This window comes from Lontra canadensis, unplaced genomic scaffold, assembly GCF_010015895.1.
Source record: "Lontra canadensis isolate GAN:19392208 unplaced genomic scaffold, GSC_riverotter_1.0 scaffold80, whole genome shotgun sequence".
Lineage (NCBI taxonomy): Eukaryota > Metazoa > Chordata > Mammalia > Carnivora > Mustelidae > Lontra > Lontra canadensis.
The window spans coordinates 9,277,576-9,290,449 of record NW_022631074.1 but is presented as its reverse complement, the minus strand read 5'-3'; the positions used below and the strand labels follow the sequence as shown (position 1 = coordinate 9,290,449).

At 36.0% G+C, this 12,874-nt stretch overlaps 1 protein-coding gene across 4 annotated transcripts in view; it reads right to left on the bottom strand.

Annotated features, from left to right (window-relative positions):
• Positions 1-453: 453 nt before the first annotated feature.
• ARL6 (ADP ribosylation factor like GTPase 6) overlaps positions 454-12,874 on the bottom strand; it is a 47,309-nt gene continuing 34,888 nt past the window's right edge. For 2 of the 4 annotated variants that reach the window (XM_032882246.1, XM_032882247.1), the window contains one exon: positions 454-1,558. In XM_032882246.1, the coding sequence (XP_032738137.1) occupies positions 1,525-1,558 (34 nt within the window). In that variant the 3' untranslated portion in view covers positions 454-1,524. Of the gene's footprint in view, positions 1,559-5,260; positions 5,497-12,874 lie in introns of those variants that run through there. The other 2 variants (XM_032882245.1, XM_032882248.1) reach the window with 2 other exon arrangements.

Here is a 12,874-nt window from a genome sequence, read left to right as displayed (position 1 = left end):
TCCTCATCAAAACAGAGGCCTGTAAGCTAGCTAAAATGCTGGACTATTCAAATATTCTGGGTAACTTTTAATTTACCAGATTCCAAACCACTGGGATTTTTGGCCTAAGAGAAACTGAATTACAGAACTTAACTTTTAAAATGATTTCAATTCAAATCTCTATGGCATATATACCAGTACCACCGTTAGGGTAACATACCTAGTATTACTCACTTATCTTTTGTCTCTTTTTTAATTTTTATTTTCTTTAAAGATTTTGTGTATTTGAGAGAAAAGGGCAGGGGCTGAAGGCAGAAGCTCAACTGACTGAGCAACCCAGGTGCCCCTTGCCTCCTGTTTTTATCATTTTCACAGCTAAGGACATGGTAAGATGTTTTACACATTATATATTACAGTTGTTCTTTATATGTAGTGTTTTTCAGAATTGACACCCTTGCTCTATATACTGTTAATTTAAAGTGAAAGCTTCTACTCAGAGGTCACAATTATAAGTGGTCTCTAAGTTTTGAGAACTAACACAATTTGCATAGAGTAGATGCCTGAGATGTGTCTAAAATTCTAAACAACATTTTTGTAGCAGTTTATGCTCAGGAAAAACACAGTTTGGTGAGTCACAATTTAAGAAAGTGCTATAGTAATTGGAGGCATTTTAAAGAAACAAGAAGTCAGTTAAAGTAATTATTTAAGAATCATTAGTTCATCTACATACCTCTTAATCTTAAAATCCAAGATATTCATGTAGCCAAAAATAAAATGATACTATGTATAAAAAGGTTCTCAAAATCACCCTCATTAATTTTAAGTTCACTATGGATTAAGAATATGTCTTGATTTATTTACCTTGTATCACCATTGCCTGGGACAATGTGGGACTAGTGTAGGTACAGAGCGGTTCAATACACATTCATTGGATAAATAAATTCAGCTTAATTTGGTCTCAGAAAACTTACAAATGCTTGACAGTAAAACACTAAATATTACGTTAACACAGCATTATTCTTTTCAGCATAAATGAAGTACACTAGTTTGTACATTGTATGTTTATTGATAGTGACATATAGTAAAAATTTTATGTATATATTAATTACCCATGGTCCCTTATAAATATTTAAAGTTCTTTTTCCAAACACAATCATACCTGCAAAGTCATACCATGAACTAAACTTTGTAAGACAATTTTAAAAAGATGCATTAAAGATATTATAAATCATGATGAGATATTGAGATGGCTTATAACTCTGAGTTTAAACATTCTAATTACAATCAAATGTAGACTTTTACTAAGAAGTTGGTAATTCTGGAGAAGGAGCCCTTCTGAGGAATGATTTAGTTTTAATATAATTAATGGTCAGATTAGCATACTTGAAGTCCTATGTTCTTAAAAAGTTCATTCAGAGTCCATAAATGCAAGCAGAAGATTATGAAGTATTCCTAGATGCACAAACATCTTTTAAAAAAATTTGAAGTATTCAGTGTGCCTTAAGATACATTCCTTGAATTGAAAACTGTTGAGGTTTCCAAATACTATCTTTTCATGTCTTCACAGCCTGGATCTGATCTGATAACAAAAACCAAACAAAAAATTATCAGTCTCCACAGGCAAAATCCATTTTCTAAAGTAATCCAAGAAAAATCTATAAAAACATTGTGGAAGCCTATGCACACAACTGTTTGTTTAAAGCACAAACACACTGTAGCTTTTGATTCTGTTATTGTACATGCACACAGTTAGGAGCCAACTAGTTCTCCAAGGCTTTATGAAAAATAGCAATCCCTTGGCTCATCTCCTCTTTCTTTCTTAGGCAACCATTTCTAACCCCTTTTAGGAAATTTACCTCTGTATCTCTAAGTAATATACTTTTTTTAAATTACTTTTTGAAATATCAGTTCCTTCAATGTAGTATGAGGCTTCAGTTCTTGCTCTGTGCTGCCCTGCAACCCTCGTTATGCATCCAGCACTCCCATTCTTCTACCACAGTAATCTAGTCATATGATGATTCTACATGCTACTCACAACTAAGACAGGTTGTATCTCCCTCCCTGTTATTCTTCCTTTCTTCTACATTTTGTTTTCCCTGTTTTAATAAGTGTGCCTTATTCTCTAGTCCTTAGTTTTTCAAGATACTTAACACTAATTCATTGCCACTATTCTCACGCTGTTTAAACCTTTATTACTATGAAGCACATTACATAGCCTATGAATTCCACTTTCTTGAAGAACTCTCCATTAGTCTTCCAAAACTCTTTAATGTGGACCAGTTGTTCTGTTTGCCCAGCCATCTTCATAAGAGATCTCTCATTACCATTCTAGGATTTCATCATCTTTTCTGATCATCCTGAGGATCCTTCACACAGGCTCTTATACTGGTTTTCCTGTTTCGTGGTCTCTTATTTTCTCCTCTTGGTTTATTCCCTTGTCTTTTAAGAGTATACCTCTCAACGGCTACTTTAGTAAAAGGTATAGAAAGTACATTCTTGAGACTGTGCATGGCTGAAGATGTTTTAATTCTATAGTCACAATAAACTGACACTGCCTGAGCATATAATTCCATTATTTTCTCCTTGGACTTTTCCAGGCATGGCCCAATTATCTTACAGCTTCCAAATTTTGATTAGAAATCTGATGCTATTTCTGTTTCCTTATCCTTAACATGAAACTTATTTTCTTCCCAGGAAGCCTATAGAATCTTCCATTGTCTTCAGTGTTGAAATTAAATAATGGTGAGCCCTGGTGTGGGAATGTTTCCATTCACTGCACTGGGCTCTCAAGAGGCCTTTCAACTAAATTCATCATTCAGTTCTGGAAAATACTGTTTGGTGATTTACTTGTAAATTTTTTCCCTTCTATTTTCTCTTCACTCATTCTAAAATTTGTATTATTTGGATATTGGGCCCCCTCTTTCTTTTCTTTCCCATTTTACCTTTTTGCTCTACTTTCTTGAGAGAAAGCCTTTATTTTATCTTCTTTTTATTGAATTTTCAATTTCTTCTGTTCTTTTATTTTCCAAGAACATTTTTCCCCCCATTGGTCCTTTTCAAGTAGTATCCCTGGTCATATTCATGAAAGTAATACCTTTTCTTATCTCTTTGAGGATACCCCAATAGTTTTTTTTTTTTTTTTTTTAATATTCTCCCTAAATAAATACTACTTCCTCTAACCCACTTTTTTGGTTTGTTGATGTTCCATTATTTTTAATGTTTTGGTCCTCAAATGCCTGATGATCCTTTGCCATCTTCTCGCAAGTATGAATGAACACTATAAAGCTGACCAAAATTTCAATATATATGTGTGAGGCCTATAAAATATGATCTTTATTCTAGTGTAGCTAGCTACACCATTTTCTTGGGAATCTTTGTTGTTAATAGCTTTAGATCTTTTCTCGCGCTGATCTGATTCCTCAAAGAGGACTTTCTATATTCTGCCTACTGACAGTGTCTTCTTGGAGACATAGGAGAAGGCGGAAGATGATTACACTATGTGGTATAAAATCTTTCAGTTATTCCTCATTTTCAGATCAGCACTGCCACACACAGTTGTGCTTGGCATTCCCCAGTCTGGAGATACTCTGACTCTCTCCAAGAATGAACCTCCAATCTTTCTGGGGGGCAAGAAAGTCTAACTCTCTTTTCAGCCCCACCTCATCCTTCTTTCCACCTTTCACCAATATCTGAGCTTTTGAGGGGATCTGCAATGTAAAGGAAGATGCTTTCCAGCTTTCCTCAGTGCTAGTTTAGAATTCACCTTTCTCAGGTCTCTTAAATCATTCAACATTCCTCAGACATCCAGCTTCTAAAATTTGGTTGCCATTTTTGTCACTTTTTTTTTTTTTGCCCCTGTAGGGTAATGTCTTTAAACCAAAGGCCCCTCTATTAGTTAGATTTGAGAAGAGGATGAAACTAAGTGTGTGTTCAGTCCTTTATGTTCTATTGGAACGCCCATATGCATATAAAAGTCTTGTTTTAAAATCTTGGAAGCATTAACTTTTCCCAGATAAAGTGATAAAGTGATAAAATGAGTATGTTTCATTAGTTGTGTGGAAATATTTCTTTTTATAAATATCTCATTTGAGGGGTGCCTGGGTGGCTCAGTGAGTTAAAGCCTCTGCCTTCAGCTTAGGTCATGGTCCCAGGGTCCTGGGATCGAGCCTCGCATTGGGCTCTCTGCTCGGCAGGGAGCCTGCTCCTCCCCCCCCCCCCCCCGCTTCTCTGCCTACTTGTGATCTCTGTCTGTCAAATAAATAAATAAAATCTTTAAAAAAAAATCTCATTTGAAAGTTTCAGAGCTAGAAAACAACTTATGCCTCTGCAATGGTTTCTGTATATTCTTTGGTGGTTTTAAAAAACATTTCATAGTCTACTCAGGGGTTCTTGTCTTTGGGTTATAAGATATAGGTAATTATTGAAAATCCTTTCAAAAGAGAAGGGGATCATGGCACAATATATGTCATTTAATATATCACTCGAAAATTTTCAACATTAAAATAGTAAGATTAAGTTGGTCCAAAATGAACCAGAGACTTTCTTGTTTATCATACTAGGAAATTTCACAATTCTGGAAGCAAAATGAAGAGATATAAATTCAGAATTATCTTTCATAGTTAAATTTACATAAAAATCGTTGGCTAATAAGTTAAATTATAGGCATGGATGGATTAGTCTTCTACATTTACTTCTACCTAATTTGCAAAATGGGCTTTTACCTTCTTTTTAAATCCAGAGAGACAGTCTGGAGAGTCAAAATGTAAACTATTTACTATTACATAGGAAAGATGAACAAAGGATCTCCTATTCAAAACCAAGCTGATAACATCTATGTACTAAGTTTCCTCCTCTCCTAAATAGAGAGCACTTAGGTAGAAGGTAAATTTAACATTTACTGGGGTTTTTTTTCTTATCGGAGATACTTTAACACAGTGTTTTATTTAATCCATACAATTTCTGACATTTTATTTTTTATTTGTATAGGTGATGAAAATATCTTCAAAAGAAAATAACAGGTAATTGTTAATAGTAAGTAGTAGAATAAATCTGCTAGACTCAAAAGCTCAAATATTTTTTATTGCTATTCTATATTCCCTACATAAGATAGGGAAACTGTTCACAGAAAACTACTCTAAAAGTTACACAAAATAATATGGTAACACAAAGGCTCAAAAATATTTCCAATAGTGTATCCTCCTTACAAAAAGGGAAGTAAGATACAAAGATAATAAAAGAGACAAATCAAAGACACAAAAATTAGTAATAAGACCACAGTGGAACTGTGATGTTAGATCGTTACTGACACCTAGTGGCCTTGTTATTACAGACAAAATATACCAACAAAAAAAGGAAGCGAGAACTACAATTTATCAACCTATTTTCAGTAGGTACTATGTTTTTATGAGCAACAGTAGGGTTTTATCCATGCAATATCTGCACTGTGAGCAATAAGGGCTGGGAAAATAAATCAAGGCTGAACATATGCTTCTGATCGGTAGAACATTGCTCCTTAACCTGTTTTATGGAGAATAAGTCCCATAAAGGCATCAGAAGTGTAAACCAGTTCTTTATCACCATTAAAGGTTCTCAATTATGTTTTACTTAATTGTAAAGTATAACTATAACATTCTTTATAGTTTAATGGTAAATGTCATGATGTCTACACAAAAACAACAACAAAAGAGTCTGTGCAGTTTATGAAAATACCATATTTTACTAATAACACATAAAAATATTTATCAGATATAAAAATATTTATCAGATATACATTTAATACTCTGAACCGAAGAGATAGTATGTCTCTTTATGCATGGTCAAGCAGGCTATTCTTAGATTCACCAGGATATGCATAAGAGAACACAAAATTACATATATGACTAGCATTAAAAGGTCAGTGTAGAAGAAATTAAACTTATAGCCACAAGACTACAAGTAGAATTAATAATATTTTGTTATTCATCCTTGTTCAGGGCTGGGAGATTGATAGGAATGATCCCCAGTTCTGCTCACAAATGGACATTTTTCAGCCTGACTCGGGTCCTGTAACAAAAGAACCTACAGGACTTGGTTTCATTCACATCTACGGCTCTGTGTGGGTCACTGTTTTAATCCATTCCTATGGTTATAAACAATGTAATCTTAGAGGAAATGATACATCTTAATTTATTCCTTGATAATGGTAAAACTGTACCAATCAATGATAGCTATTTTAGATGAATAACAAAACTGCAATATACAAAACATCAGTAGAACACTGGTATCTACAATACTAAATGAGTGTTAAAATTTGTGTAAACATGTATAAATGGAGCTATAAGAAGAGTTCAGCATGATTTTTAGGAGATATATGCCATTCAAACTTATTTTTAATTATTGACAGTTAAGGCCCGGAATTTGTCCCAAACTTCAAATGTGCTTCTATCACTAGATCTGACAGAAATTTGCTGCCATAAATTGAAATTTTCTAGAGTTGCCATGTATATTGATTGTAAAGATGCAAATTATTTAAATAAACCCTTCAGAAAAATGTAATAGAAGTAAATGTAGCCTGTTACAAGGAGAACAGATTCTTAGCAAACTTATGTAATTGACTATGATTGCCATGGAAGAAAGAATATTTACTGGGACCTTTTGAATTCTGGAGGATTCAGGTAGATAAAAAAGTTAAATGCTTTTATTTGTTTTATTATTATTTCTGTTCTTATAACAGGACACCATTGGAAACATTGGTTATTTATCAAGGCTTTGACTGGGATATCATATTTGAGAGAGACAGACCTAGACTCAGATATGACCAAACGGCTTTGAGGAACTAAGGCTGACTTCACGAAACACAGCACATAAAGCCCCTTGGAAATACCTTGCTTACAGAGTCACCAGGTGAGTAAAGAATGTCACTTCCTGGTAGGTACAGGAACCTCAGGCTATACTGGGCACCTTGTGAAGAGGAGTCCACCTAAATCTACAGGAATTGCAGGCATGTCCGATGGCAAGTACTTGACTTGGCTTCTGGCCAGGAGAGGCTACTTATGTAAATAATTAGGCCAAGTTTATTAAAATTGGACTTGTTTTTTAGACAAATTCATCTTGATTTGGCTATGTCTGGAAATGAGGGTTTTTTTAGAGAGAAAAATTATGTTTCAATAACCCACCTTTGCAGATGTTAAATCCTAGTTTTGATTGTCCTTAAATGTTGTTTGCTTAAGCTAGACAACTTGAGATAAATTGCAGAGATATAGTTTTTATATATTTACTATACAATAGCTCATATACAGATAATCTTATTGCTTGTTATGCTGTGGGGATAATATGAGGACCCCCATGTGCATATTATTATTTAAACAACTGGAAAATGGGATTAATCCCCGAACAATTGTATAACTCAAATATCACCTTGACCAATTTCCTTATTTAAGGAAAATGAAAATTTTTTTTAAAAGCTGGAGCCTATCTCATTCCATGAGGTTAATTATAGACTTGTGGAGATAATGGATGACCCCACTTTCTCTATGATTGGACTGGATGATGCACTTGGGGATGCACTTGCCCTAATCTCTTGAGACAAGTCTCTCACTTGACAGTGATTCCTTGTAATTAGGATATTGTTAAGGCTGGACCTCAAACAAAGAGGGCTTTTTTTTTTTTTTTTTTTTTTTTTTTCCTCTCTTTTTTTTTTTTTTTTTTTTTATAATTTTATTTTTTATAAACATATATATATATATATATTTTTCCCCCAGGGGTACAGGTCTGTGAATCTCCACGTTTACAAACTTCACAGCACTCACCATAGCACATACCCTACCCAATGTCCATAACCCCCCCCAACCCCCCTCTGCCCAGCAACCCTCAGTTTGTTTTGTGAGATTAAGAGTCACTTATGGTTTGTCTCCCTCCCAATCCCAACTTGTTTCATTTACTCTTCTCCTACCACATTAACCCCCCATGTTGCATCTCCTCTCCCTCATATCAGGGAGATCATATGATAGTTGTCTTTCTCTGATTGACTTATTTCGCTAAGCATGATACCCTCTAGTTCCATCCATGTTGTTGCAAATGGCAAGATTTCATTTCTTTTGATGGCTGCATAGTATTCCATTGTATATATATACCACATCTTCTTTATCCATTCGTCTGTTGATGGACATCTAGGTTCTTTCCATAGTTTGGCTATTGTAGACATTGCTGCTATAAACATTCGGGTGCACGTGCCCCTTCGGATCACTACGTTTGTATCTTTAGGGTAAATACCCAGCAGTGCAATTGCTGGGTCATAGGGTAGTTCTATTTTCAACATTTTGAGGAACCTCCATGCTGTTTTCCAGAGTGGTTGCACCAGCTTGCATTCCCACCAACAATGTAGGAGGGTTCCCCTCTCTCCGCATCCTCGCCAGCATCTGTCATTTCCGGACTTGTTAATTTTAGCCATTCTGACTGGTGTGAGGTGGTATCTCATTGTGGTTTTGATTTGTATTTCCCTGATGCCGAGTGATATGGAGCACTTTTTCATGTGTCTGTTGGCCATCTGGATGTCTTCTTTGCAGAAATGTCTGTTCATGTCTTCTGCCCATTTCTTGATGGGATTATTTGTTCTTTGGGTGTTGAGTTTGCTAAGTTCTTTATAGATTCTGGACACTAGCCCTTTATCTGATATGTCGTTTGCAAATATCTTCTCCCATTCTGTCAGTTGTCTTTTGGTTTTGTGAACTGTTTCCTTTGCTGTGCAAAAGCTTTTGATCTTGATAAAATCCCAATAGTTCATTTTTGCCCTTGCTTCCCTTGCCTTTGGCGATGTTCCTAGGAAGATGTTGCTGCGGCTGAGGTCGAAGAGGTTGCTGCCTGTGTTCTCCTCAAGGATGTTGATGGATTCCTTTCTCACATTGAGGTCCTTCATCCATTTTGAGTCTATTTTCGTGTGTGGTGTAAGGAAATGATCCAATTTCATTTTTCTGCATGTGGCTGTCCAATTTTCCCAACACCATTTATTGAAGAGGCTGTCTTTTTTCCATTGGACATTCTTTCCTGCTTTGTCGAAGATTAGTTGACCATAGAGTTGAGGGTCTATTTCTGGGCTCTCTATTCTGTTCCATTGATCTATGTGTCTGTTTTTGTGCCAGTACCATGCTGTCTTGATGATGACAGCTTTGTAATAGAGCTTGAAGTCCGGAATTGTGATGCCACCAACTCTGGCTTTCTTTTTCAATATTCCTTTGGCTATTCGCGGTCTTTTCTGGTTCCATATAAATTTTAGGATTATTTGTTCCATTTCTTTGAAAAAAATGGATGGTACTTTGATAGGAATTGCATTAAATGTGTAGATTGCTTTAGGTAGCATAGACATTTTCACAATATTTATTCTTCCAATCCAGGAGCATGGAACATTTTTCCATTTCTTTGTGTCTTCCTCAATTTCTTTCATGAGTACTTTATAGTTTTCTGTGTATAGATTCTTAGTCTCTTTGGTTAGGTTTATTCCTAGGTATCTTATAGTTTTGGGTGCAATTGTAAATGGGATGGACTCCTTAATTTCTCTTTCTTCTGTCTTATTGTTGGTGTAGAGAAATGCGACTGATTTCTGTGCATTGATTTTATATCCTGACACATTACTGAATTCCTGTACAAGTTCTAGCAGTTTTGGAGTGGAGTCTTTTGGGTTTTCCACATATAGTATCATATCATCTGCGAAGAGTGATAGTTTGACTTCTTCTTTGCCGATTTGGATGCCTTTAATTTCTTTTTGTTGTCTGATTGCTGAGGCTAGGACTTCTAGTACTATGTTGAATAGCAGTGGTGATAACGGACATCCCTGCCGTGTTCCTGACCTTAGCGGAAAAGCTTTCAGTTTTTCTCCATTGAGAATGATATTTGCGATGGGTTTTTCATAGATGGCTTTGATAATATTGAGGTATGTGCCCTCTATCCCTACACTTTGAAGAGTTTTGATCAGGAAGGGATGCCGTACTTTGTCAAATGCTTTTTCAGCATCTATGGAGAGTATCATATGGTTCCTGTTTTTTCTTTTATTAATGTGTTGTATCACATTGATTGATTTGCGGATGTTGAACCAACCTTGCAGCCCTGGAATAAATCCCACTTGGTCGTGGTGAATAATCCTTTTAATGTACTGTTGAATCCTATTGGCTAGTATTTTGGTGAGAATTTTTGCATCTGTGTTCATCAAGGATATTGGTCTGTAGTTCTCTTTTTTGATGGGATCCTTGTCTGGTTTGGGGATCAAGGTGAGGCTGGCCTCATAAAATGAGTTTGGAAGTTTTCCTTCCATTTCTATTTTTTGGAACAGTCTCAGGAGAATAGGAATTAGTTCTTCTTTAAATGTTTGGTAGAATTCCCCCGGGAAGCCGTCTGGCCCTGGGTTTTTGTTTGTTTGGAGATTTTTGATGACTGTTTCAATCTCCTTACTGGTTATGGGTCTGTTCAGGCTTTCTATTTCTTCCAGGTTCAGTTGTGGTAGTTTATATGTCTCTAGGAATGCATCCATTTCTTCCAGATTGTCAAATTTGTTGGCATAGAGTTGCTCATAATATGTTCTTATAATTGTCTGTATTTCTTTGGTGTTAGTTGTGATCTCTCCTCTTTCATTCATGATTTTATTTATTTGGGTCCTTTCTCTTCTCTTTTTGATAAGTCTGGCCAGGGGCTTATCAATCTTATTAATTCTTTAAAAGAACCAGCTCCTAGTTTCGTTGATTTGTTCTATTGGTTTTTTGGTTTCTATTTCATTGATTTCTGCTCTGATCTTTATGATTTCTCTTCTCCTGCTGGGTTTAGGGTTTCTTTCTTGTTCTTTCTCCAGCTCCTTTAGGTGTAGGGTTAGGTTGTGTACCTGAGACCTTTCTTGTTTCTTGAGAAAGGCTTGTACCGCTATATATTTTCCTCTCAGGACTGCCTTTGTTGTGTCCCACAGATTTTGAACTGTTGTATTTTCATTATCATTTGTTTCCATGAATTTTTTCAATTCTTCTTTAATTTCCTGGTTGACCCATTCATTCTTTAGAAGGATGCTGTTTAGTCGCCATATATTTGGGTTCTTTCCAAATTTCCTCTTGCGATTGAGTTCTAGCTTCAGAGCATTGTGGTCTGAAAATATGCAGGGAATGATCCCAATTTTTTGATAACAGTTAAGACCTGATTTAGAACCAAGGATGTGATCTATTCTGGAGAATGTTCCATGTGCACTAGAGAAGAATGTGTATTCTGTTGCTTTGGGATGAAATGTTCTGAATATATCTGTGATGTCCATCTGGTCCAGTGTGTCATTTAAGGCCTTTATTTCCTTGTTGATCTTTTGCTTGGATGATCTGTCCATTTCAGTGAGGGGAGTGTTAAAGTCCCCTACTATTATTGTATGATTGTCGATGTGTTTCTTTGATTTTGTTATTAATTGGTTTATATAGTTGGCTGCTCCCACGTTAGGGGCGTAGATATTTACAATTGTTAGATCTTCTTGTTGGACAGATCCTTTGAGTATGATATAGTGTCCGTCTTCATCTCTTATTATAGTCTTTGGTTTAAAATCTAAGTGATCTGATATAAGGATTGCCACTCCTGCTTTCTTCTGATGTCCATTAGCATGGTAAATTCTTTTCCACCCCCTCACTTTAAATCTGAAAGTGTCTTCGGGTTTAAAATGAGTTTCTTGTAGGCAACATATAGATGGGTTTTGTTTTTTTATCCATTCTGATACCCTGTGTCTTTTGATTGGGGCATTTAGCCCATTAACATTCAGGGTAACTATTGAGAGATATGAATTTAGTGCCATTGTATTGCCTGTAAGGTGACTGCTATTGTATATTGTTTCTGTTCCTTTCTGATCTACTACTTTTAGGTTCTCTCTTTGCTTAGAGGACCCCTTTCAATATTTCCTGTAGAGCTGGCTTGGTGTTTGCAAATTCTTTCAGTTTTTGTTTGTCCTGGAAGCTTTTAATCTCTCCTTCTATTTTCAATGATAGCCTAGCTGGATATAGTATTCTTGGCTGCATGTTTTTCTCGTTTAGTACTCTGAATATATCATGCCAGCTCTTTCTGGCCTGCCAGGTCTCTGTGGATAAGTCTGCTGCCAATCTAATATTTTTACCATTGTATGTTACAGACTTCTTCTCCCGGGCTGCTTTCAGGATTTTCTCTTTGTCACTAAGACTTGTAAATTTGACTATTAGGTGACGGGGTGTGGACCTATTCTTATTGATTTTGAGTGGGGTTCTCTGAACCTCCTGGATTTTGATGCTTGTTCCCTTTGCCATATTGGGGAAATTCTCTCCAATAATTCTCTCCAATATACCTTCTGCTCCCCTCTCTCTTTCTTCTTCTTCTGGAATCCCAATTATTCTAATGTTGTTTCGTCTTATGGTGTCACTTATCTCTCGAATTCTGCCCTCGTGGTCCAGTAGTTGTTTGTCCCTCTTTTGTTCAGCTTCCTTATTCTCTGTCATTTGGTCTTCTATATCGCTAATTCTTTCTTCTGCCTCATTTATCCTAGCAGTGAGAGCCTCCATTTTTGATTGCACCTCATTAATAGCTTTTTTGATTTCAACTTGATTAGATTTTAGTTCTTTTATTTCTCCAGAAAGGGCTTTTATATCTCCCGAGAGGGTTTCTCTAATATCTTCCATGCCTTTTTCGAGCCCAGCTAGAACCTTGAGAATCGTCATTCTGAACTCTAAATCTGACATATTACCAATGTCTGTATTGATTAGGTCCTTAGCCTTTGGTACTGCCTCTTGTTCTTTTTTTTGTGGTGAATTTTTCCGCCTTGTCATTTTGTCCAGATAAGAGTATATGAAGGAGTAAGTAAAATACTAAAAGGGTGGCAACAACCCCAGGAAAATATGCTTTAGCCAAATCAGAAGAGATCCCAAATCGTGAGGGGGGGGGGGGG